General features: G+C 47.3%; 2 protein-coding genes across 3 annotated transcripts; one reads left to right on the top strand and one right to left on the bottom strand.

The window, feature by feature from the left end:
- Positions 1 to 9,316: 9,316 nt before the first annotated feature.
- Positions 9,317 to 13,691, bottom strand: IMP4 (IMP U3 small nucleolar ribonucleoprotein 4). The gene is made up of 9 exons (XM_008160114.3): positions 13,063 to 13,691; positions 12,841 to 12,949; positions 11,215 to 11,298; positions 10,390 to 10,499; positions 10,180 to 10,312; positions 9,940 to 10,094; positions 9,763 to 9,857; positions 9,569 to 9,642; positions 9,317 to 9,486 (listed from the first exon to the last, which is right to left on the bottom strand). Exons 1-9 carry the CDS (start codon positions 13,063 to 13,065, stop codon positions 9,374 to 9,376), a joined length of 876 nt encoding a protein of 291 aa, XP_008158336.1. The 5' UTR covers positions 13,066 to 13,691; the 3' UTR covers positions 9,317 to 9,373.
- A 101-nt stretch (positions 13,692 to 13,792) lies between these two features.
- CCDC115 (coiled-coil domain containing 115) lies at positions 13,793 to 19,587 on the top strand. 2 transcript variants are annotated; one of them, XM_054720347.1, is made up of 5 exons: positions 13,793 to 13,900; positions 14,024 to 14,127; positions 14,214 to 14,296; positions 15,539 to 15,670; positions 17,714 to 19,587. In XM_054720347.1, exons 1-5 carry the CDS (start codon positions 13,826 to 13,828, stop codon positions 17,824 to 17,826), a joined length of 507 nt encoding a protein of 168 aa, XP_054576322.1. In that variant the 5' UTR covers positions 13,793 to 13,825; the 3' UTR covers positions 17,827 to 19,587. The 2 variants fall into 2 exon arrangements, with proteins under 2 accessions (XP_054576322.1, XP_008158337.1); XM_008160115.3 differs by having other exon boundaries at positions 13,793 to 13,936.
- The last annotated feature ends 7,119 nt before the right edge of the window (positions 19,588 to 26,706 follow it).

Genomic DNA, 26,706 nt, shown 5'->3' with positions numbered 1-26,706 from the left:
TCTCATGGGAAATGAGATGTGGCTCTGAATTCATCCCAAAGTGTGTCTTTGGGCAAAAGCATCCAGAAGGGCACAACTCCTGCAGAATGCCCCACACACTTTGCTGTCAGGACTCAGGGGGGCTTGAGGGTGAGCGAGGCGGCCGTGCCAGCACAGGACCCGGGAGAAAGTAGCGCTTTCTACACTGCCCAGGCCACGTGGACTACAGCAGTACCTGCTGAGGTGGGCAGGGTGTTTCTGCTGTTTTGTTTTGGTCTGGCCTCCACCCCGTCAGCCACGGACCTGTGCCTGCACTGAGACTGAATGGTTTGATGGCCCTACTTTTTGGTGGACAGTGGATGCACTCCCAGAGACTGGCAGTTAGACTCTGGCAGCTCCTGAGTCCCTTGCGGGGAGAGCCCGGCCCTAGGTCAAGAACAGACTCAGGCGTCCTCGGCCAGGAGGCCTCCTTGGGCTAGGGGCCGCCACAGTTTGAAGGCTGGCCATGACCCCAATCCTGGCAGGGGTCTCCTCTGGGGTGCTGGCAGGCCTGGGCTAGGGCTGCAGGCGGTTTTAGAGGCTGGTCACGCCCCCGATCCTGGTGGGGATCTCCTCTGGGGCGCTGGCAGGCCTGGGTTAGGGTCACTGGCGGTTTGGAGGCCGGTCATGCCCCCGATCCTGGTGGGGGTCTCCTCTGGGGCACTGGCAGGCCTGGGCTCTGGCGCCGCAAAGAGAGAGGTTCCTGAACCTGCTTCCCACACACCTAGGCTAGGATACATCTTGTAGGAGGCGGCTTCAATGCCGGGGGTCGGTGACCAGGTCCTCCGGAGCCTCGCTTTCTGGGCTGCAGTCCCACGTCTCCCAGTGCCCCAGCCTCGGATGCGCCCCCGCAGTTGCCCCCACCACCAGCCACCTCAGCGCAGGCCACAGCAGCTGAAGCCAGCCTCTTGGAAGCCAGGCCACCACACCCACCACCTCTAGTAGCTCTCTGCTGCTCGCTCTCTGTGCCCTGTCCTCTGGGGTGGGGGAGTGCTCCCAGCCCAGAGGCGCTCCCTCCCTCCGCAGCCTGGCTTGGGAAGCTGGCCTCATGCTGGGGCTACTATGCCAGCATGCCCACTCGGCTACTATGGGTGCGACACGGGGCCCAGGGAGGCCAACCTGGAGAATGTGGACCCCAGCTCTGCATCCGGCTGCTGCAGATGGCCTCGGTGGTCAACTACCACCTGCTCCTTCTACTGGCCCCATTGATCCCTCTCAGCACCAGCCATTTAGGCCAGGGTGGCGATCGCCCGGGGACCCCGCCCTGGGAGCGGCTGGCTGGGCCCAGCCACGCCACCCGGGGTCGCGATCCGCCCCGGCCCCGGGGTGGCCTTAGCCCCCGGGACCCCCGGCAGCGGCTGGTTGGCCCGGCCACGCCCCTCTAGGGTTGCCATCGCTCAGGGGGCCCCCGGAACTAAGAGGATTTGGTGCCGCCATCTTGGTTTTCTCAATGGCCAGATAGGCTACCCGAAGTCCCGCCCCCAGCCTCTCGCAGGCCCAATCATGGGCATAGCGGAGGTGCGGTCAATTTGCATGTTTCTCTATTATAAGGTAGGACTAGAGGCCCGGTGCACGAATTCAGGCACGGCTGGGCTCTGGCCAGCTCGCCGATTGGGGCCGATTGGGCCGGGCCGGCCAGGGGTAGGGGACACAGGAGGTTGGCTGTCTGGTCCTGCCCCCAATTGGGATGTTGGAGGCTGATCAGGGGCCTAATTGGCCAGAGGGGGAGGTGCTGATCGGGGCCCAGATCAGGCTGGTTGGTTGCCACTGTGCGCATCATAGCCATCGGTTGTTGTGGTCGTTCCACTGTTCAGGTTGCTGGGCTTTTATGTGTGTGTGTGTGTGTGTGTGTGTGTGTGTGTGTGTGTGTGTGTATATATATATATATATATATATATATATAGACTACAGGCCTGGTGCATGAAATTTGTGCAATGGAGGGTGTCCCTCAGCCCAGCCTGCACCCTCTCCAATCTGGGATCCCTCTCACAATCTGGGACTGCTGGCTCCTAACCACTCGCCTGCTTGCCTGTCTGATTGCCCCAACTGCTTCTGCCTGCCAGCCTGATCCTAACCACTCCCCTGCCAGCCTGATTGACGCCTACTGCTCCCCTGCCGGCACGATCACCCCCAACTGCCCTCCCCTGCCGGCCCGATGGCCCCCAACTACCCCCACTGCAGGCCCAATGGCCCCCAATTGCCCTCCCCTGCAGGCCCGATCGCCCCCAACTGCCGTCTCCTGCTGACCCAGTCACCCCAACTGCCGTCTCCTGCCAACCCGGTCGCCCCAACTGCCCTCCCCTGCCGGCCATCTTGTGACAACGTGGAGGCGGCCATCTTGTGAGGGCGCAAGGGCCACCCAGGCTTTTATTAATATAGATAGTACTGGAAGTAGTAGCCACAGCAATTAGACAAGAATAAAAGGCATCCAAAATGGAGAGGAAGTAAAACTGTCATTATTCATAGATGACATGACATTGTATATAGAAAACCCTAAAGATTCCACCCAAAACTACATCTAATAAATAAATTTTGCAAAGCAGCAGGATACAAAACTAATATGTAGAAATTGGTGGCAATAATGAACTATCAGAAACAGAAACTAAGAAAACAATCCCATTTACTATTGCAACAACAACAAAATAAGGTATCTTAACCAATTTAACCAAGGAGGTAAAAGTCCTGTATTCAAAAAATTGTAAGATACCGAAGAAAGAAATCGAGGATGACACAAATAAGTGGAAGCATATATTGTACTCATGGATAGAAAAAATTAACATATATTTTAAATGTTCACACTACCCAAAGCAATCTACAGATTCAATGCAATTCCTATTAAAATATGAATGGTATCACTCATAGAACTAGAACAAATATTCCAAAAATGTATATGGAATTACAAAAGACCCAAACAGCCTCAGCAATCTTAAGAAAAACAAAGTTGCAGGCATCACACTTCCTGATATCCAACTGTACTACCAGACCATAGTAATCAAAATAATATGGCATTGGGACAAGAATAGAAAGCCCAGAAATAAACCCATGCCTTTATGGTCAATTAATATTTGATAAAGAAGGCAAGAACATACAATGGGGAAAGACAGTCTCTTCAATAAAAAGTACTGGGGAAACTGGACAGATACATGCAAAAATAATGAAACTAGACCACCAACTTGCACCATACACAAGAATAAACTCAAAATGGATTCAAGACTTAAAAGCAGCCTGTCCTATGTGGCTCATGGCTGAGTGTTAACCAATCAACCAAGATGTCATGGTTTGATTCCATCGGGTACCGTGCTCAGGTTTTGGGTTTGATCCCCAGGAGGGGGTGTGCAGGAGGCAGCTGATCAATGATTCTCTCATATCACTGATGTTTCTATCCCTCCCTCCCTCTCCATTCCTCTCTCTGAAATCAATTAAAATTTTTTTAAAAAAGACTTAAATGTAAGTCACAAAACCATAAAAATCTTAGAAGAAAACATAGGCAGTAAAATTTCAGAAATATTTCTTGTAGCAATATTTTTGGCTAAGTCTCCTCAGGCAAAGGGAACAAATGAAAAATAAACAAATAGGGATACATTAATCTAAAACCCTTTTGCACAGCAAAAGAAAGCACTAAAAATATGAAAAGGGCCCTAGCCAGTTTGGCTCAGTGGATAGAGCATCGGCCTATGAACTAAAGGGTCCCAGGTTCGATTCCGGTCAAGGGCATGTACCTGGGTTGAAGGCTCCTCCAAGGCCCAGGCCACGGAAGGGGCGCATACAGGAAGCAACTAATGTGTTTCTCTCACACCAATATTTCTCTCTCTGTCATTCCCTCTCACTTCCACTCTAAAATTAACCCTTTGCACTCGCTTGCTTTTTTCTCGATTCCTTTATTCTACTCGGGATTTAATTTTTTAAATACCCCCGATTTTACAAAGCGCGGCAGTAGAATAAAAAATTGGAATTTCTTTTCATACAAACTTATTTGGATTTTTTTATATTTCAAATTATTGATACATTCAATAACCGTCACACTCGACATCCGAGTGCAAAAGGTTAATGGAAAAATATCCTCGGGTGAGGAAAAATATGTGTGTATATATATACACATATCCTATCTAATAAAACAGTAATATGCAAATTGACCGCACGTTCGCTACGCCCAAGCCACGCCCACCATCCAATCAGAGCGAGTATGCAAATAAATCCGACCAAGATGGCAGTTAATTTGCATACATAGGCACCCTGAGCTGACTCCCTGCGTTGGATTGCAGGGAGCTGGGTGTGCGCTCCGGCTCCAGGCACAAGCAGACACCCAGCTCCCCTGCCATCGAAAGCGGGGAGCTGGGTGTCCGGAGGCTTTTGGCCTGGTGCACGAGCGGACCCCTGCCATCAATTGCAGGGAGCTGGGGGTCCGCTCCTGCCCAAGAGGCTTTCGGTCTGGGCAGGCCTGGGCAAGGGCTGAGCCGGTGATCAGAGGGAGCTGGAGAGGCCTGCCCAGGCCTAAAACTTCGGCCAGAGGCTTTAGGCCTGGGCAGGGCCCAGCCCTCCATTGGTGTGAACTACAGAGGAAACACCTTTTCTGACTGCACATTGGCTAAGCTTCCTGTATGCCACTGGTAATATTCTTAGTAACTTGGGTAATAAGAATCCAAAAAGGTGATCTAGGGTTTTGCCACCACACTTCTAGAGACAAAAATGAAGGTCAGCTGCTGGAGGGCTAAGAAATGTCATATCCTGCCCTAGCCGGTTTGACTCAGTGGATAATGCCTCAGCCTGCAGACAGCAGGGTCTGGGTTTGACTCTGATCAAAGGCATGTACCTAGGTGGCAGGCTCCTCCCTGGCCAGGGCCCAGATCAGGGCTCATGCAGGAGGCAACCAAAGTGTTTCTCTCTGTCTTTCCCTTTCTCTTCCACATTCTCTAAAAGTCAATGGAAACATACCCTCAGGTGAGGATAAAAAATAAAGAAATCCATATCCTATGAAAGACACATCTTGAAAATGCCCAAAGAAAGTTGTCATTTTTTCTTGGTGAAGGGACTGGAGCCCGTGTTGATGAAAACACCTTGGTGGCTGCAGTGACTGACAGTGGCTGCAGCAGTGGGGTGATGGGGCTGGTGCCTTCCCCTGATCAGCCCGGTGCACGAAATTTGTGCACGGGGGTGTGTGTCCCTCAGCCCAGCCTGCACCCTCTCCAGTCTGGGACCCCTCAAGGGATGTCCAACTGCCTGTTTAGGCCTGATTCCAGTAGGATCGGGCCTAAACGGGTAGTTGGATGTCCCTCTCATAATCCAGAACTGCTGGCTCCCAACTGCTTGCCTGCCTGCCTTCCTGATTGCCCCTAACCACTTCTGCCTGCCAGCCTGATCACCCTCTAACCACTCCCCTGCAGGCCTGGTCACCCCTAACTGCCCTCCCTGCAGGCCTGGTCCTTCTCAACTGCCCTCCCCTGTAGGCCTGTTCCCCCCCAACTGCCCTCCCCTGCTAGCCATCTTATGGCAGCATTCTTGTGTCCACATGGGGGCAGCCATCTTTGACCATGTGGGGGCAGCCATCTTTGTGTTGGAGTGATGGTCAATTTGCATATTACTCTTTTATTAGATAGGATAGGCACATTAAAAGGAAACCCACTATATGGGAGAATATATTTGCCAATAATACAACTGGTTAGTTCTCAAAATATAAAAGAACTTATACTACTCAACACCAAGAAGACAAACAAATCCAATTAAAAAATGGGCAAAAGACCTGAATAGACACTTCTCTAAAGAGGATATAGATGGCCAATAGACATATGAAAAAATGCTCATTGTCACTAATCATCAGAGAGATGCAAATTAAAACCAGAATGAGTAGTCACCTCATGCTTTTCAGAATGGCTATCATCAATAAATCAACAAACAAGTATTGCTGAGAACGTGGAGAAAAGGGAACCATTGTGTACTATTGGTGGGAATGCAGACTGGTGCAGTTACTGGAAAACAGTATGGAGTTTCTTCAAATTAAAAATGGACCTACATTTTGACCCCAAAATCCCACTTCTGGGAATATATCTGAAGAAACTTGAAACATTAAGCCAAAAGAATACATGTATCTCATGTTCACTGAAGCATTATTTACACTAGGTGCCCAGTGAACGAATTCATGCACCTTGAAAGGAATGTGTGCCGGGAGGCTGCAGTGGACACAGGGACGGGTCTCAGCCCATCCTCTGTACCCCCACCCAGCCCCTCCCGCCACAGCCCCTGGTCCCATGTGCCAACAGCCCTGCTCCTACCGCTGCTGCTCCCATGCGCTGATGGCGCTGGGCCCTGCTCATACCCACTGGCAGGTTGGAGCAATTAGGGCCAGCGCCAGCAGTGGGTGCGAGCAGGCCTGGTGCCATTAGCAGGTGCAAGCAGCAGCTGCTGCCCCAATCGCCACTCAAGAGCAGGGGGAGGTGGAGAAGCCCTCAGGGGCAATTGGAGCCGGCAGCCACCTCTCACACCTGCTGACAGTGCCAAACAACTGGGACTGGTGCCAGGTGCCATCAGTGGGTGCGAGGCGGCTGCCAGCCCTGATCGCCCCTCAGGAGCAGTGGGAGGTGAAGCCCTGAGAGGCGATCGGGGGTGGTAGCTGCCGCTCACACCCACTGATGGCACCAAGCGATCGGGGCTGGTGCAGGGTACTGGCAGTGGGTGCGAGCAATGGGCAAGACCATGGCACACAGGAGCAAAGAATTTTCAGTAATCACCAGAGGCTTGCCCCAGTGACAGCGACTGGTGACCCACCTTGGTCTGGCACCCCCTGCTCACCTGCTCCACCATCTCACCACGGCCAACGCCCACCATGTTCTGCGTGCACCCCCTGGTGGAGAGCACACGTCATAGCAACCAGTTGTTCAATTGTTCCTCTGTTCCGTCTATTTGCTTATTAGGGTTTTATATACATAGATAGCCAACACCTGGAAATAGTCAAGTGTAAGTCAGTTCATGAGTGGTAAAAAAGCTGTGGTACATTTATGCAATGGAATACTACAAGGCTGTAAAAAAAAAAAAAAGGAAATCTTACCTTTTGTAATAGCATGTAAGGACATGGAGATATAAGATAGTCAGAAAAAGACAAATATCATATGATCTCACTTATATGTGGAATCTAATTAACAAAATAAACTGATGAACAAAATAGAAACTGAGAAGTGAATACTGGAACAGACTGACAGCTGTCTGAGGGGAGGGTGTTTGGGGGCTAAATGAAAGGTGAAAGCATTGCAAAAAAAAAATCCCCCAAAACACAGACACAGACAACAGTGTAGCCAGAAAGAGTAGGGAGGGCAGAGATGGACAAAGGGGAGGAGAATGGGGACAAAAAGAGACTTTGGCGCAACAGGCAGTCAATGCAGGATGCAGATGTTTTGTACACTTGAAACCTTATGGTTTTGTGAACCAATAAATTTAATAAAAAATTAAATTAAATTAAAAAATAAAACCCTGTCAAATTGCCATCTGCAAAGCCTTTACCCACAGGCTCCCACCAGCACAGTAGGAAGGATCATTTCCTGTGTCACCACATTAAATACCATCTGTCCCCAGTGGCTAAACACAGCTGATGAGCAAAATGGAGACCAACTGTCCTTCATGAAACTTGCCACTGCGGGTGAGCCTGATGCATTGGGTTCTCTGAGGAACTTGAAAGAATTAAACACTCAAATGGTTCTTTTAACACAATGGAGGCCAGAAGTGAATAATAAATGGTTTCTATCGTGCTTATTTCTGTCTGTCCCTGGCCGACAGATGGCACCCAGTACCAAGCCCTGCTATAAGTGAAACTTCTGTGCTCTTGTTATTAAAAAACAAAACACCAGTTACTAAGGATTGCTCGGGAAAACACTCACCTGGGACCACGTTCCCAGTCAGTAAGGGCAGCCACCTAATTCTTGGAGCCTGTAAATGTGAGCTTATGGGGGTGGGGGGGGTCCTTGCAATAGAGACTATAGACAGTACAAGGTCATATGAAGACACATGTAGAGACTAGCATGATGTAGTTACAAGCCAAGAAGCACCAAGGATTGTTGGCAGCCATCAGAAACTGGAAGAGGTAAGGAATGGAGGGCTTGTGGGCAAAGTCTACATCTTCATCTTCTACATCCGCCTTCCAGAAGTATAAACAAATATTCAGTTTGTGTTTTAAGCCACTCAGTTTGTGGTAATTTGTTACGGTAGCCCCAGGAAACCAATACAGATCATACTACTCTTTTTGTAGGTATTTCGAAATCTCCATTAACTTGCAAAAAATTTTTAATAGCATATTCTTCATTTGTGAAATGAGACTGTGGCAAGCTGTGAGAGGCTCCAGAAAGGCCCTGAAGAAGGAACTAAATGAACTCATGAGTTGAGTCAGAATTATGGACATCCTGTGATGTCCCATGTCCCGCTCTCCCTGAATGCCATGGCCCATTTGGTTCTATGGGTCCCCTGCTCTCCCTCAAGATCCCTCTCTCACTGGGCTGCTCCTGTTCCTGAGACTCTTATGAGGACTGTCTACCTAAGAGTCTGCATGGACCATCTAAGTGGCCCCTGCTGTTTCATGCCATCATGTAGATCTCAGGGTCCCTGCAGAGGACTCTCCCTCTCCATCTCCCTGCCTTTTTTCTTCATAGCCCTGTTCCCACCTGGCATGATAGATCTCTTTCTTACTGTTATCATTCCCCTTCATCTCAACTTGTGTGCATTATGTAGGATCTTGACATCCATTTTGTGTGACACCAGGGCTCTGGATACATAATAGAGAAGTGGGCAGAGAGGAAGGGCAAAGCAAATGACTGTGGAGAGGTCAAGTAAAGATCCCAGCATCTCCTGAGCAGCCCTGACCTCAGATAAACCCTTCCCTAACAAGAGAGCAGGTGTGCAAGGTTGGTAGTCTCTAAAGTGTCACTGTGTCCCTAGTGAATGGAAAGGTGTGCCTGTGTGCTGAAGCAGGCAGAGGAATCCTGGGAAGCACTGACTAGGTCCCATCCTGTGTCAGCCCCCTGAGTCTCATGCTTGCTTGGAGCAAATGTGAAAGGCCCTGCTACCCATGCCCAAGCTCCTCCCAGATGATGAGCTCCTGAGTAACAGCAGCTCCAACTCTCCCAGGGGCAGTGCCAAACCATCCTCATGACTCAAGAGGAAGCCAACATGCTGAGTCTGCTTTGCCCTAGACACAATGTCAACACCAGGCCTGAGAATGTCCCCAAGCTATCAGGTCCCCAGCTAAGAAGACCCCATGGACATCATCCTTCACACTAACCCTGACAGCGGGCCTGTCCAAACCAAACAGAGGCAAATGGGGTGGGGTGGCACACAGACTTTATTCTGACCGCACCCACCTCCTGACAACAGAATGGGCTCACTCAGCACTTAGAAAGACCCTCTTGTGTGCAGTGTTGGTGTAAGGATGCCAGCGCCACTCCACATCTGCTGTGGCCTCCTGTTCCAGCGTGCCAAGGCGAATCATGTACACTGGTGGAGGGGAACAGAGACATTATCAACTATATAGCCAGCATTCCCCCACCACCAGACCTGAGATAAAGTCCAAACTCACACTTGAGCTCAAAGCGAGGGCCAACCTCGGTCAGCTCCACATTGCGGTGGTTGGTCTTCCTGTACACATGGTGTCTGGGGCAAAGGGAGGCAGGGCAGGAGTGAGAGGAGGCAGGAGCAGCGACAGGTCAACCACCAATAGTACAGGGACACAAAGGTCAGGATACAATCCCAGAGCCCAGCCCATGGACACACCGGAAGGAGATGTAGTCATTCTGGTTTGCAAAGGTGATGACCCGATGGCTGTCTTCTTTGGGCACAGGGAACAGGTAACGAAGTATGTCAGAGACCTGGGGCAGAGGGAAGAAGATTGGGGAATGCCCAGCCTGGCACCGCCTGCCCCCAGCCCTAGTCCCATGACCCCAGACTCACCCGCTTGCCCAGACGGGAGGAGAAGCCATGAATGATGAGGTGAGGTTTGGCCTCTGACACGGTGCCCAGGTCGGGGATGTCGTGCCGCATAAGCACATTGCATAGTGTGAAGTAAGCAGTGGGGCCAAAGGGCAGGTGGCTGACAATGAACCCCACTGTGGGGCCAGATAGGCTGTCAGAGACTGTCTGCTCTTAGATGGCCAACCCGGCAAACACCCTGCTCCCTCCCACCAGCCTTACCGGGTGTGCCTCGATGCTCATGGACAACTAGCAGGTCGGTGACACCATTAGCTTTGCAGGCTCGCACCAGTGCCCCCACCTCATGTCGGCCACGGTTCATGCGCTGGGCACCGGGAAACACCAACTTCAGCTCCTGCGCATGTACATACACTAGTTAGGACTCAGGCCATCGGTACCTGAGCATCTTCCATTCCCTGCTGCTTTTGATACCTTTGCAAACATCTTGAGGCGTGAACTGGGGTCTCGGGAAGTAGTGATCATGACCTTGGGATCCTCAACCCCTGCCCATCGATATTCATCATCCACATGATTGGTCACACCTGTCAGATGCATGAGGGGCAAGAACATGAGATTATCTTGGGAAGTGAAATACTAACTTGGGAGTGGCCAAATCCATTCAGAGCTGCACCATCTGACAATATCTTCAGTTGATAGGATGCTCCACACCCACACTGGGCAATAGGGTGGCACGAAGCCACAATGGCTACAAGCACAAGTTTAATGCAGAACTGTATTTTCTAATTTGATTTAATTTCACTCATCTAATCTGTATTAATTACACAGACAGAGCTAGTGGCTATTGTGTTAACCTAAGTACAGATTCTAATAAGGCCAAAGATAACAGACTCCTATTTCTCCTAACAAATATTTACAACATTTGTGATTCCTTTCATATGTGTTGAATAACACAATGAGTAAAACATCTGGGTGCCAATGAAGTGCTGAGAGCTCGGGAAATGGCAGCGAACATAATGGACACTGTCCTGTCCCAGCAGAATTAACATTCCAGTGAGGGGGGACCAAAGCAAAGCAGAGAGTAAGTTGGGTGGTATCTCATGTGTCTCTAAATGGAATTGGGAGCACTCAGGACGAGCTCCTCTGAGTTGCCATCAGTGCGGAACCATGAGGACTCAGGGGCACAGTTCCAGGAACAGGAGTCCCAGAGCCTTTCCTCAAGGTGTCTGAGGAAAGATATGGAGGCCAGTGGGCCCAGTGCATGAAGAGGAGTTGGCCCAGAGTGTTGGGGAAGGTCACCTTCACCACCAGCGTCGTCAAACTCCAGCGAGCCATGTAAGGCCAAAGCCTCCCTACGTAACTCCGTGGGGATCAGGCGGTTCTCTGCAGGGGAAAGACAGAGGGATTAGTGAGATATACATATGAAGGTCTCAGTTAATACAACACTGTGACTTACAAACCCGATGGGAAAAATACCTTTCTTACTCCTTTCTGAGCAGAGATGATACTGGGGGGTGAGAGGGTGAAGACTATTTCTGTCTACATGCTAACTGTTAACAATACTTACAGGAAAGTTTTTTCTACAGTCCCTGAGTGTCATGGCTTGAAGGTTTTTAGACTGCTCTTTCTGTATAAAGGTGGACCAGAAATCCTGAAACCCTGACAACAAAGCTGCTAATCAAGATGCTCTAGATCAGAAGTTTCCTCTGTGAACTAAAGCTTGACTTGGCATAGGGGCCGGGCTGTGGAACATCCACCTTGGGAGTATAGAGCTGAACATGACTGTGCCCCTGGAGTCAGCACTTCTTAGGGGGCCCTGGTAGAATTCTTGCACATGGAAGATACTCACCTGAAGGAAATCTCTACTATACTCAACAGATTTTAGAAACAATGCTCAAAACATAAAACTGCCAAAGAATACATATAACCTAATACTAAAAATCAACCAATATGATTTAGGGATACAAATAAGTACCATATCAGCACACACAAAAAAACAAGGAAACAGTTTATTTTTAAACAATATTCAATACTGTGGTTACCTAAGTTGTGGAAAATATTTCTGAATTTCAATACAGGGGTGGACAAAAGTAGGTTTATAGTTGCATTGTGACATTCTTTGAGTTAATAAAGTTATTGTAATAATAACCTGAGTGTCTTTCCATACAAACAAATGTAAACCTACTTTTGCCAACCCATGTATACTGACCATTTTCCGTTTCTTAAGATGGGCGGACAGTTCACAGCTGTTTAATATGCTTAACATAAACATACACACACATAACCACACACACTTTATATATAACAACTAGAAACATCAAAGTGAATTTAAAATAACCAGTTACTGAGCTAGGTACCTTCAAATAAGAAACAAAGCTTCACCAACACAAGAACTAACACAACTGGGTAAATAAACATGTCATTTTTAATCAGGCATGTGTGACAAACTCTTCATTAGTATGGCAAATGTAAAGTAGGGAAAACATTGCAAAATTAGACCCTAATTTACAACGCAAATAAAATTAAGTTATATACGGATTAACAGCTTAGAATGCAAGGGACTCATAATACCACTAAAAGAGCAAGATATGCTTTAGTCCCCGGTACTAAAGAAGACAACGAGATGAAAAACTACGGGGAGTGGAGGTGGGGAACGTCCACAAGGACCAGAGGGATCATTTTAAAATTGAGAAGAACTAGACACACTGTAAGCAAAATTAATAGGCAAACTGTAAAATCTCGATACTGTAGCATAAATGACAAGTATTTCATACCATCACACGGAGGAGCATTTGCAAGCAACAGAAAGACCCAGCAGGCAAAAGGGACCAGTAAATACTTTACAAGATGCCCACTATACTCTAAAGACATGCTAATTAGGTCACTTGGTCTCCCATTGGGACGCCCCGAGCCGCGGGGACCCACCTTCCAGCGCGCGCCGCACCTTCTCCTTCCTCTCGTGCGCGGCGCGCTGCGCCTCCTCGCGGGCCTTGCGGTACAGGTACTCGCGGCGAAGGCGCGCCTCCCGGCGCAACTGGGGAACAGCGGGTCGGGTTAGCCCCCTTCTCCCGGCACGCCCGGCCCGGGGACCCCCATCCCAGCCCTCCGCCACCCCAACCTCCAAAACAGCGGCTCAAACATCCCTACCATCCCGGCGTCGCTTCCACGTGCGTCTCGAAGAACCGGCGAGAGCTGCCGGCAGCACGCAGCCCTCGCTTCCGCCCTCAACCAAGAAGGTGGTTGGAGGCTCACTAGACGCTGCCGTCTCCAGAGGGACCGAAGTTAAGATGGCGAACCGTGGCGGGCGTCCCAAGGCGATTGGCCAGCCCCGAAGCGCATGCTCCCTGGAGCAGCCAACAGGCGGAGGGAGTGTCGGGGCTGTAGGCGGGCCGGGGCCGCCGTGGTGAGGGTTGGGGTGTCGGTCCCCGGCCTCACCGGTGTGGCGGCCGTGCGGAAAGCCGAAGGGGAGTGACGTAACGCCAGTCCTGCCACCGGCGGCTGGGAGCAGTGCAGCAGCTGGGGAACCCCACAGCGGCAGGCCGCAGGGTCGCTCACCAGCTCCTTTTGGAATTAAATCTAAAGCCGTTCTCCCTTACAATGGCTGCTGCGCCTCCTTCCTCCGCCACAGCGATAGCCCCACTTTTAAAATGCAGCCGCTTCCAGAAGCGACTCGGAACCCCGCAGCTCCCGCCAACTTTCCGTTGGCTGATCCGCCGCGGATGCCAAGCGCCAACAGCGGCGACTCAGCCCCGAAAGGCGCCGCCCTGAGGACGCTGGCCCGCGGCTCCCCCCCAGGAACGCGGGCCCGGCGACGGCGGGGCTCGAACGTCCATTGGCTACGCCAGCGGCACGGTGAGCGGTGATTGGGCGGCCTGGAAGGAGGCTGGCTCCAGGTGGAGAGCCGTGGGCCATGGCGGCGGCGGACGTACGGGCGGAGCTGGACGCGCTGCTCCTGCAGCTGCTCTGGGACCTGGAAGAGCTGGAGGCAAAGCGGGCGGCGCTGAACGCGCGGGTGGAGGAGGTGGGAGCCTGCGGCGGGCGGGCGGGCGGGCGGGCGGGGGTCACGCCGAGGTAAACCGAGTTGTACTGATCCTCTCTTTTTCCGCAGGGCTGGCTTTCGCTCTCCAAAGCTCGCTATGCCATGGGTGCTAAGTCGGTAGGGCCCCTGCAATATGCCTCCCGCATGGAGCCCCAGGTCTGCGTCTGCACCAAGTGAGGAACCTTGCATGCTGAATCGGATGGTGGGGAATGTCCAGGGTGGAGCTGGCAAAGATCCATCCTCTCTTCTCTTTCTTTAGCGAGGCGCAAAATGGACTCCAGAGGTTTCGTGTGGTAAGAGCCGGCGCCCAGAGTCCAGAGGAGGTGGGGCCACGTGAGGCAGGTGAGCCCCCCTTCCCGTCAGGGACCCCTCCCGATGTCAAAGACAAAATACAATTAAGGAGATGATTTTATTCAAGTTGCTTCGATAGAGCGTCCTAAATAGGAAGATCAAAATGTCTCAGCAGAGTGGTTTTGGCCTTAGACTTTCATAGGGAGAAATAGGTGAAGTCTTTTACAGTTGGGATTGTTTTGCAGTTACAGGAAGTCTCAGTCAGTTGGAAAGAAAATGTTTATCTCTTTCAGAAGGACAAACTTTCAATCTCAGCTAGTCATTCATGAGACAAAGAACAGGGGAGGGGGTTGGAGGGTCTCTCTGACCTTTCAACATGTTCAGGCAAAATGGGAAAGGTCAGTTGTGAAAGCCGCAACCTGCACGGCTAGGGTTCAGGATCTGGAGAAGGGCTGCGCACAAATGAAGAGACTAGACAAGAAATATGAATTTGGAAATCATGGGGGGCCAGGCGGAGAACCCTTCACTAGTAGAAAGGCTTCACTGGGACCCAGGCCCTGTTAGCTTTTATTCAATTTTAGAATACACATTTTGCCCTTAGGCAGGCAGGCAATCTGGTAGCAGACATACTATCTTAAAGGTCAGTAAATATTAGTAAAGATTTACTTTGAGACTATTAGGTCAGGAAATTGTTTGAGCCACCATTGTCTCTACAGAACAATTGGTGCATAGCTTTTAGCCCATGCCAAAGCTCAAGGTCCATCAGCCTTCTGGGTTCCCTATTTGCACTTTCATGATAGTATAGACCAGTGATTGGCAAACTCATTAGTCAAATATCAACAGTACAATGATTGAAATTTCTTTTGAGAGCCGAAAACCAACTTCTGTGCATGGGCCACGATGTTTCAATCGCATTGTATGTTTGCGCCCGCACGTGGTATTTTGTGGAAGAGCCACACTCAAGGGGCCAAAGAGCCGCATGGGGCTTGCGAGCCGTGGTTTGCCAACCACTGGTGTAGACAATGGATAGCTTTCAGCAGTCAGCCTATGACTTTGTCTAAACAAGAGTTGGTTTTATGAGAGTCTTGAGAAATTATGGACAGTCTCACATTTGAATCACAAGTGGGGAATGGTGGTTTTTTGTGGTAAGCTGTTTTTTTGGATCTTAAAAGGTTGGGGAGATTTTGCAGCCATCATTATTTTCCAGGATCATGAGCTCAGAGTTCAACATTGTCACCCAGAAGATAAGGGCCAGGTAATAAAGACTCCAACTTCTACCCTTTCTTTCTCCAGCTCTGCGAAGGCGCAAGGGCCTTACTAGGATTCCAGAGCCCGAGCCCTTCTCAGCCTCCCCAAACCCTCTGAACTGGTTTGGAATCCTGGTTCCACATAGTCTACGGCAGGCCCAAGCCAGCTTCCAGGAGGGTGAGTGGACCCTGCCAGTTGACCATGTGGCTCTAAGCCAAAATCGGACCCTCTAATGCCAGGGCTGGGTTTTGCAGGTTTTCTCCATTGCATACTTGTGTTGCATGCCTGCTGTTTTTTTCTGAAAGCATTTACGGCATCTTGGCAGTGTTCTGGGCTCATGATCAGTGCTGGGGATACAGCAGGAAATGAAAGGGACAAATATTCCTCATAGAACATTATACTATTGAGAGGAGAAAAACAACCTGCAAATAAGTAAGTAATGAGAATTATTATGCAAAAATAAGATAGGGTGTGGTAGATGAATTGGGACAGGAATGGGCTGGGGGAGCTGTTTTATGAAGGTGATCTGGGGGAACAGTGTTCTAGGCAGAGGTGTCAGCCAGGGTGAAAAGGCAAGATTGCATGGGGCATTGCAGAGAAGAGGCCAGTGGACTAGAGTTGGTGCAGCAGAGAGAGCCAGGAGCTGTGGTTAGAGGGCTCTAGGCCCCAGTAATTTGAGGGCTGTATAGACCCTGTTGAGGACTTTGGAAATAATGGGGTAGACTTGCAGCCTGACAGGAATCCTGTGGATTCTGCATGGGAACAGATGAGCAGAGGTATTAAGTAGGCACCAGGGAGCAGTCAGGCTTAAGATGCACGTAGAGGTTGGTACATACTAGATCTCAAGGTCTCCCTTTTACTTTTTTATGGCTTTACCAGAATTTATGAGAATCATCTGGCGATTTTATCTTGACAAGCCCCAAGACAACTGACTTTCTCTGTCTTTTGAGAAAAACTCCCCCTACTCTCCTCCTTCCCCCAAATGACTGACTTCTTTGTTTAGTGGGCAAGATAAACTCCTCCTTCTCTCCCCATCCCTTCCCCCTCCTTTCCTGCATTCTTTGATTAGGGAGGAGAGGTATTAACCATTTGTTTTCAAGTGTCCTTGGCTGGGAAAGATAAGACCTTGCTGCAAACTGGCTACAAGTTGCCCAAGCTGTTTGGCCTTGTTTAATTTTCTTGTCTCAGTTTTCCCCTGCCCTGGAATCTTAGCTTCTTAATATCCTGCTGTAGAACCCCCCAGGATTTGCTGACAAATCAATTTGGGAATAAGGGAAGGATAAGAGTGAAGGATGAGCCCACTGGCTAGCCAGGAATCCTGGGAGGATGGAGCTGCCCTCATTAGGTGTGGGGAAATTCGGAGCCGCAGCTGAAAGGGTATAGTTGTGTTCCTAGTGCTGTGTGGTGGAGATTCAGTGGGCATTTGCACACATGCATCTGGAGTTTGGAAACGGCTTCAGCTGGAGAGAGAGATTCCAGAGCCCACCGCATAACTCTGGTATTTAAATTCCCAAGTTTCTGACACATGTAGCATTAAAGCTAAGATGGAGTAAAATCAGCAGGTGGACAGGAAGTGAAGGAGAGGAAGTGGGGAACCATTAGAGAAGACTGAGAAGCAGTAGTGAAGCAGGAGTAACACCCAGAGGGTGAGGTATTCCAGAAGCCAAAGGGAGAATGTGTTTCCTGGATGGAGTTGATCAGATGTGTGGCCAGCTCTGCTGCTGGATAGGTAGGCTGAAGGCAGGACTCGCCAGTGCACTGGTTGGCATGGAGGCCCAGAGGACTTGGCAGCAGCCGTTCCAGCAGAGGCATCAAGCAGAAGCCACCTAAAGGTGGATCCAGGGTGTGGAATACTGTTGGAGGCAGAGAAAACAGATGGAAGGAGTGAGGGTGAGAGCAGTGAGGGATATGGTAATGGAGAAAAGAAGGAAGAAAATAAGAGCATGAGACAGTGTTAAGCTTCTGTGGATTATTAGTTCCTGTTGTGTGATAGAAGGGGGTCAAAAAAGTCTTTTGAGGAGGTGACATTTTAGCAAAGAACTGAAGAAGGTGAGGGTGTGGGTCCAGTGAGGTTTGAAGCAGCCACTGCAAGGGCGTACCTGGAATGTTTTAGGAATAATAGAGGCCTAGCGCCTTTCCAATCCCTGGGAATGTCCAGATTCCCTTGAGTCATGTGTCGCACTACAGATACCATGGTGACAATTTCTCCCCTTCCTCTAGGCCTGCAGCTGGCTGTAGATATGGCCAGTCTCCAGATCCACATCAACTGGGGCCGAAGCCAGCTTCGAGGTCTCCAGGAGAAACTCAAGCAGCTTGGGCTTGGGGCCGCCTGACCTGTGACCACAGAAGAAGACCATGAGTTTAGTTGTTCTTCGATATGGTTGCTTTATCTCAGGCCTTCTTCCTTCACAGCTTGCTTGGCCCCTATCACTACCACCCCATCCCAGACAGCTAATCCGCCCCCCCACACACACACCTTAAAATTTCTCCAGTCTGCTGTTTCCAACTTTGTTAAGTGTGAAAGTTTAAAGAGGCAAACTGAGTAATGTTCAAAGTCACTACTATGAAACCACTTCCTGTCCTTGTTCTAGGACACACTCATATGGGGAGGGTCAAAGCTGATAGGTTAGTTTATATTAGGGAGCAACAGAGCAATCTCATGCATAAATCACTACAGGAGAAGTAGTGCATAGCTAGTGGCAGAAATAGGTGCTTCAGTTTCATTAGATCCTCAAAACTGATTTTGATGGAAAGGAAAAAATATACTTGGCTAGCAGACCAGGAGAATACTTTCACATTGATAACAAACACAATTACCTCCATACATGGGCAGCCCTTGGCAGGTTTTAAGCCAAAAAGTAAAAAAGATCTAACCTAGATTTTCAAATGAACTATAAGAAGAGACCTTTCAGGTTTTGAAAAACCTGCCTTCTATCTTTTCAGTAGTGAGGCTGAACCTTTTGTAATTTGTTAAAAAGCCAATTGTATTTGCTGTTCTGGGAGCTCTCTGTCTTTATTTCATTTTCCTACTGGGTTGTTGATATTTTTAGCAGTTTCTAAGGAGCTAATTTTAATGCTTGGGGAAAATTGGTCATTTGTTCACTATATGAGTGATTTTCCTAGTTTGTCTTTTAACGTTATGGTGGGGTTTTTTTAAATACCTTTATTGTAAAATAAAGCACATTATATTATAGAACCACACAGAATAATTGAAAAGCTTAGTGAATAATTAAGGTGAAAGCTATAGTAACCATCATCCAACTTGTGTTTTTAGTCTGTTTTCTTTTACATTTTATTTTTTCATTTATATTTCATCACCATTTATCCCCCATATACTCTCTTCCAACCTCTTCCTCTCCTCTGCAATCACCACACTGTTGTTCCTGTCCATAAGTTCTTTTTTTTTTTCCTCAATCCCTTTATCCCCTACCCCAACCAGAGCTTCAATTTCACTAGTAGTGATCTAATCACATTCCCTGGTTCTTCCTGGTTTAGTTTTGGAAGATTATATGTTTCTAGAAATCTATCCATATCTTCCAGATTTCCAATTTGTTGGTATATTTCTAGAATTCTTTGTATTTCTGTGGTGTCAGTTGTTACTTTCATTTCTGATTTTACTTGTTTGAGTCCTCTCTATTTTTTTCTTGATTAGTCTTGTTAAAGGTTTGTCAATCTTGTTTATCTTTTAAAGAACCAGCTCTTGCTTTCATTGATCTTACTGCTATTTCATTTCTACTCTGATCTTTATTATTTTCTTCCTTCTACTCACTCTGGGCTTTCTTTCTTTTTCAGGTTCCTTTAAGTGTAAAGTTAAATTGTTTATTTGTGCTTTTTCTTGTTTCTTGAGATTGGCCTGTAATGCTATGAATTTCTCTTTTAGGACTGTTTTCCCTATGACCCACAGATTTTGGGTTGTTGTGTTCTCCTTTCATTTGTTTCAAGGTATCTTTTGATTTTTTCCTTGATCTATTGTTAAGCCATTAATTGTTTAGTAATATGTAATTTAGTCTCCATATCTTTGTGGGTTTTTCAGTTTTCTTCTTGTGATCGATTTCAAGTTTCATAGCATTATGGTCAGAGAAGATTCTTTTTTTTTTTAAATTAAATCTTTATTGTTCAGATTGTTACAGTTGTTCCTCTTTTTTCCCCCCATAGCTCCCCTCCACCCGGTTCCCACTCCCCCCACTCCAAGTCCTTACCGCCCCCCCCCCACTGTCCTCATCCATAGGTGTATGATTTTTGTCCAGTCTCTTACCGCACCCCCCACACCCCTTTCCCCCCGAGGATTGTCAGTCCACTCCCTTTCTATGCTCCTGATTCTATTATATTCACCAGATTATTCTGTTCATCAGATATTTTATTCACTTGATTTTTAGATTCACTTGTTGATAGATATGTATTTGTTGTTCATAATTTTTATCTTTACCTTTTTCTTCTTCCTCTTCTTAAAGAATACCTTTCAGCATTTCATATAATATTGGTTTGGCGGTCATGAACTCCTTTAGCTTTTTCTTAGCTTTGGTGAAGCTCTTTATCTGACCTTCAATTCTGAATGATAGCTTTGCTGGTAGAGTAATCTTGGTTGTAGGTTCTTGCTATTCATCACTTTGAATATTTCTTGCCATTCCCGTCTGGCCTGCATAGTTTCTGTTGAGAAATCAGCTGATAATCATATGGGTGCTCCCTTATAGGTAACTAACTGTTTTTCTCTTGCTGCTTTTAATATTCTCTCTTTGTCTTTTGCTCTTGGCATTTTAATTATGATGTGTCTTGGTGTGGTCCTCTTTGGATTCCTTTTGTTTGGGGTTCTGTGTGATTCCTGGACTTGTAAGTCTATTTCTTTAACCCGGTGGGGGAAGTTTTCTGTCATTATTTCTTCAAATAGGTTTTTGGTATCTTCTCTCTCTTCATCTGGCACCCCCATAATTCGGATGTTGGTACGCTTGAAGTTGTCCCAGAGGCTCCTTACACTATCTTCATATTTTTGGATTCTTTTTTCTTTTTGCTTTTCCAGTTGAGAGTTTTTTGCTTCTTTGTATTTCAAATCTTTGACTTGATTCTTGCGATCCTCTAGTCTGCTGTTGGATCTCTGTATATTATTTTTCATTTCAGTCAGTGTATGCTTAATTTCTAGTTGATCCTTTTTCATATCCTCGAGGGTCTCGCTAAATTTATTGGCCTTTTCTAGAAAATTCTTGAAAAACCTTATAACCATGGTTTTGAACTCTATATCCAGTTGTTTGCTTTCCTCCATTTCTTTCATTTGTGACCTGTTTCTTTGTCTCCTCATTTTGGCTGCTTCCCTGAGTTGATAGAGTGGCTTTGTGTGCTAGGTGTCCTATAGGGCCCAGTCGCTCAGCCTCCCCAGTTACCTGAGGTGGACACTCTTGGTGCACCCCTTTGTGGGCTGTGTGTAAAGTCTTGTAGTTAAGCCTTGATTGTTGTTTGTATCACTGGGGGGAATTGACCTCCAGGCCAATTGGCTGTGAGGATCAGCTGTGTCTACTATGGGAGGACTTCTGTGCTGGAGACACCCTTATGAGACAAGACTTGCTTCAGTGGGGCTTTGGTGCTCACAGAGTCTGCCCCCTGAGTGTGTCCCTTATGGATCTGAGGAGTTGTAATCTGGATGGTCCCACTCTGACCCCTGGGTACACTGGCTTTTGGATCTCCAAGGAGGTGCTAATTTAGCCTCTGCCTGAGGCCACCCAGCAGGAGCTATGGAGAGATGTGCAGATTCCTCTTCTTTGTTTGGGTTTTGGAGGTGCCCAGATGAGGCCCACCTGTGAAGCAGTGCAAGCTGCTGTGGAGCCTTGGGCCTTCTTTTGGGTGTTCTTGGTCTCACTGACTCAGTTGCAGTTTGTTAGGTAAGTTTAAAATTCAAAAGACCAGGCCATTCATATGCAAAAGCCTCTGCGCTCTGCTTGAATGGGTCTGAGTCTCAGGGTGGAGCAGTCTCAGGGTGGAGCAATCAGCAATGGCGTCATGGGGCAGGATCTCAGGGCAGCAAACAGCAATGGCTTCCCGTCAGCCCTGCCCTAAGAGGCCCCTGCTTCTCAGTGTCCCACGGTAATCGCTGCTAGCACCTCTGAGAGAAATCCGCCCTCGAGTTTCGCCCGCTGCCAGGCAGTCCAGTTTCTCCCTGTATGAGTCTGGGTCCCCAGAGTCTCGCCCGGAACTGGAGTTCAGAGCAGTCGGGAGCTTTTTTCTCCCTCCCGATTGAGACAGTATGCAGTTGCCAGGAACCCGTGCGCACCTCCGTACATCTGCCTTCTGCAGCTCCTGTGAGTCTCAGAGTGCTTTTCTCTTTCCTTCTAGTTGTAGGATTTCCACTTAGCCAGCCTTCCTGTGGTTCTGGATGATGTTCGTTTTGTCTTTTAGTTGTAGTTTTGAAATTGTTGTGCAAGGCAGCAGTTTAGGTGTTTACCTATGCCGCCATCTTGGTTTCTCAACATTTTCATACAATTAAATGAGCTCTATTAACATGAATTCTGCGGGATTTAACCAAAATGCCAACTAATTGAGACTGAATTATAAATGTAACCAGTATCCAACTCTTTTCTCAGCTCTTTGAACGTGATTTCCCAGGGATTAAACACTGCCCTAGAGATATTAAGTTTCTATGAATATGTATTCCTGGTGTTTCAAGCACATTTCTAACTATATCCTTGAGATCTGAGAGTTTTAAACATTTTCACACAGGTATCAGACCCCTATGAAAATGAATTTTTAAGTGTTTAACCAACTTTCTTCCAAAAACGCCAACTCCTTGAGACAGAATTATAAATATAATCAGTATCCAACTCAGGTCTCAGCTCTTTGACACGATTTCCCAATGATTAAACACTGCCTGATAGATATTAAGGTTCTACAACCATGTATTCCTAGTGTTTCAAGCAAAGTTTTAAATATTTCTCTGGTCTTTCATTTTGAGGTCTGAAAGTTTTAAACATTTTCATACAGGTATCTGACCTCTATGAACATGAATTCTTAAGTATTTAAACAACTTTCTTCCAAAAACGCCAAATCATTGAGGTAAATGGAAACACTATACTACTTAGTACACAGCAATTTGAAAACACTCTCTGTGATTAAACACTGTCCTACAGGTATTAATGCTCTCTGAATATGTAGTTCTAGTGTTTCAATCACATTCCTAAACATTTCCCAGGTCTGTCATTTTGAGAGCTGAGAGTTTTAAATATTTTCATACAGGTATCTGAGCCATATGAAAATAGATTTGAAGTGTTTAACCAACTTTCTTCCAAAAACGCCAACTTATTGAGACAGAATTATAAATTTAACCAGTATCCAACTCAGTTCTCAGCTCTTTGAATATGATTTCCCATTGTTTCACACTGCCCTTAAGATATTAAGTTTCTACAAACATGTATTCCCAGTGTTTCAAGCATATTCCTAAACATTTCCCTGGTCTATCATTGTGAATTCTGTGTTTGATTCACTTTTGTCCAGTGTTTCAAGCACCTTCTTTGGAATTCCAAATGTTTAAACAGCGTTTTTACATATATAGCAGCTCTTTAAACGTGAATTATTACTATTTTAAACACTATCCTACCTTTCACAGCTCTTTGAATACAAATTCTCAGTATTTCAACATTGCACTAGAGATATTAAGGTTCTACAAACATATTCTATGTGTTTCAGACACATTACTAAACATTTCCGTGGTCTGTCATTTTGAGATCTGAGAGTTTTAACATTTTCATACAATTAAATGAGCTCTATTAACATGAATTCTGCGGGATTTAACCAACTTTCCTCCCAAAACGCCAACTAATTGAGACTGAATTATAAATGTAACCAGTATCCAACTCAGTTCTCAGCTCTTTGAACGTGATTTCCCAGGGATTAAACACTGCCCTAGAGATATTAAGTTTCTATGAACATGTATTCCTAGTGTTTCAAGCACATTTCTAACCATTTTCCTGGTCTTTCATTTTGAGATCTGAGAGTTTTAAACATTTTCACACAGGTATCTGACTGCTATGAAAATGAATTTTTAAATGTTTAACTTTCTTTCTAAAACGCCAACTCATTAAGACAGAATCCTACCTAATAAAAGGATAATATACAAATAACCACCACTCCGCTACGCCCACGATTGAGCTGGAGGGAGGCTGGGGGACAGGACTCCTATCCGGCTGTTGAGAAGATCAAGATGGTGGTGCCCGGTCCTCTTAGCCTCAGCAGAGTCCGCCTAGTAGCAGCAGTCCAGGGTGTCCGGCTGGGAGGCACCAGCGCCCAGCGTGAGCCACGGGATCGCTGGCAAGTGGCGGCGGATTGGGGACGGGGATCTCAGCTGCCCCCAAGCCGCAGGATCCCCTGGCAAAGCGGGGCAGCTGGGGGGCAGGGGTCTCAGCCACCCCCAAACTGCAGGATCACTGCCAAGCCCGGGCAGCTTGGGGGAGTGGGTCTCAGCCGCCCCCAAGCTGCAGGATTCCCTAGCAAGCCTGGCTGAGACCCCCGCTCCAAAGCCTCATGATCCCCTGGCAAGCTGGGGCGGCTTGGGGGCAGAGTTCTCAGCCTCCCCCAAGCCACAGGATCCCCTGGCAAGCCGGGGCGGCTTGGGGACAGGGGTCTCAGCTGCCCCCAAGCTGCAGGATCCCCTGGCTGTGAGGACAGCTTGGGCTGGGGTCTCAGGCCTGCAGGGCCTGGCACCCAAGCCGCAGGATCCCCTGGCTGGGCTGGCTGCCTGGGTTGGGGTCTCATGCCTGCAGGGCCGGGCAACTCCACTGCATGATCACCCAGCCAGAGGCAGCAGCCTGGGCTGGGGTCTCAGGCCGGGAGGGCGGTGCACCCCCACCATGCTATCTTCAGGCCAGCGAAGGCAGCCTGGCCTGGAGCTGTGCACTCCCACTGGGCTATATCCTGGGCAGGGGTCTCAGCCTGACTTGGCTGAGGCGGCAGCCTGGGCTGGGGTCTCAGCCTGGCCAGGGCTCAATCCCCTTCCAGCGGTGGCAGCCTGGGGTCTCAACCATTGAGTCATACCACCCAGGCAGATATGGAGGAATCTTAAATGTTTTTTTTTAAATAACACATATTTTATTGATTTTTTACAGAGAGGAAGGGAAAGAGATAGAGAGCTAGAAACATCTATGAGAGAAACATTGATCAGCTGCCTCGTGCACACTCCCCACTGGGTATGTGCCCCCAACCAAGGTACATGCCCTTGACCAGAATCGAACCTGGGACCCTTGATTCTGCAGGCCAATGCTCCATCCACTGAGCCAAACCAGTTAGGACTGTCCAATATGCTAAAGAAAAAACCCTATCTAATAAAAGAGGGAATATGCAAGGGAGGGCATTTGGGGGTGACCGGGGTATCAGGGGAGGGCAGTTAGGCATTGATCGGGCTGGCAGGGGAGTGGTTAGGGGGTGATCAGGCTGGCAGGCAGAGCGGTTAGGGACAATCAGGAAGGCAGGCAGGCAAGTAGTTGGGAGACAGCAGTCCTAGATTGTGAAAGGAATCCCAGATTGGAGAGTGTGCAGGTTGGGTTGAGAGACAATCCCCCCTCGCTCCCCATGCACGAATTTCGTGTACCGGGCCTCTAGTTATAAATATAACCAATATCCAACTCAATTCTCAGCTCTTTGTCAGGATTTCCCAATGATTAAACACTGCCTGATAGATATTAAGGTTCTACGACCATGTATTCCTAGTGTTTCAAGCAAAGTTTTAAATATTTCTCTGGTCTTTCACTTTGAGGTCTGAAAGTTTTAAACATTTTCATACAGGTATCTGACCTCTATGAACATGAATTCTTAAGTATTTAAACAACTTTCTTCCAAAAATGCCAAATCATTGAGGTAAATGGAAACACTATACTACTTAGTACACAGCAATTTGAAAACATTCTCCGTGATTAAACACTGTCCTACAGGTATTAATGCTCTCTGAATATGTAGTTCTAGTGTTTCAATCACATTCCTAAACATTTCCCAGGTCTGTCATTTTGAGAGCTGAGAGTTTTAAATATTTTCATACAGGTATCTGAGCCTTATGAAAATAGATTTGAAGTGTTTAACCAACTTTCTTCCAAAAACGCCAACTTATTGAGACAGAATTATAAATTTAACCAGTATCCAACTCAGTTCTCAGCTCTTTGAATATGATTTCCCATTGTTTCACACTGCCCTTAAGATATTAAGTTTCTACAAACATGTAGTCCCAATGTTTCAAGCATATTCCTAAACATTTCCCTGGTCTGTCATTTTGAGATCTGAGTGTTTTAAACATATTCATACTGATATCTGACCCCTATGAAAATGAATTTTTAAGTGTTTAACCTACTTTCTTCCAAAAACGCCAACTCATAGAGACTGAATTATCCATATAACCAGTATCCAACTCAATTCTCAGCTCTTTGAACATGATTTCCCAGTGATTAAACACTGCCCTTCAGATATCAAGACTCTGTGAACATGTATTCCTAGTGTTTCAAGCACATTCCTAAATATTTCCATGGTCTGTCATTTTGAGATCTGAGAGTTTTAACATTTTCATACAGGTATCTGACCCCTATGAAACTGAATTTTTAAGTGTTTAACCAACTTTCTTCCCAAAACGCCAACTCGAGAGTGAATTATAAATGTAACCAGTATCCAAGTCAGTTCTCAGCTCTTTGAACAGGATTTCCCTGTGATTAAACACTGCCCTAAAGATATTAAGTTTCTGTGAACACTAGGAAGTGTTTTAAGCACATTCCTAAACATTTCCATGGTCCATTATTATGAGCTTTAGAGTTTTAAACATTTTCCTACAGTTATCTGAGCTCTATGAACATGAATTCTGAAGGATTTAACCAACTTTCTTCCAAAAACGACAGAATTATAAATTTAACTAGTATCCAACTCAGTTCTAAGTTCTTTGAATACGATTTCCCATTGTTTCAACACTGCCCTTCAGATATTAAGTTTCTGCAAACATGTATTCCTTGTGTTTCAAGCATATTTCTAACCATATTTCTGGTCTTTCATTTTGAGATCTGAGAGTTTTAAACATTTTCACACAGTTATCTGACTCTTATGAAAATGAATTTTTAAATGTTTAACCAACTTCCTTCCAAAAACGCCAACGCATAGAGACTGAATTATCAATGTAACCAGTATCCAACTCAGTTCTCTGCTCTTTGAACATGATTTCCCAGTGATTAAACACTGCCCTACAGATATTAAGGCTCTGTGAACATGTA

This window comes from Eptesicus fuscus, chromosome 8, assembly GCF_027574615.1.
Source record: "Eptesicus fuscus isolate TK198812 chromosome 8, DD_ASM_mEF_20220401, whole genome shotgun sequence".
NCBI lineage: Eukaryota > Metazoa > Chordata > Mammalia > Chiroptera > Vespertilionidae > Eptesicus > Eptesicus fuscus.
This window is presented reverse-complemented; position numbering and strand designations above follow the sequence as displayed.

Bases quoted from the DNA above. Each gene is read 5' to 3' on its own strand.
- IMP4 (XM_008160114.3), bottom strand. The intron at 9,858-9,939 runs GTGAGTCTGGGG...CCTCTGCCCCAG, and splicing joins CCTCCCGTCTGGGCAAGCGG to GTCTCTGACATACTTCGTTA. The intron at 9,643-9,762 runs GTGTGTCCATGG...CCTTTGCCCCAG, and splicing joins AATGACTACATCTCCTTCCG to ACACCATGTGTACAGGAAGA.
- CCDC115 (XM_008160115.3), top strand. From the start codon at position 13,826: ATGGCGGCGGCGGACGTACGGGCGGAGCTGGACGCGCTGCTCCTGCAG. The intron at 14,128-14,213 runs GTGAGGAACCTT...CTCTTTCTTTAG, and splicing joins CAGGTCTGCGTCTGCACCAA to CGAGGCGCAAAATGGACTCC. The intron at 14,297-15,538 runs GTGAGCCCCCCT...TTCTTTCTCCAG, and splicing joins GGTGGGGCCACGTGAGGCAG to CTCTGCGAAGGCGCAAGGGC.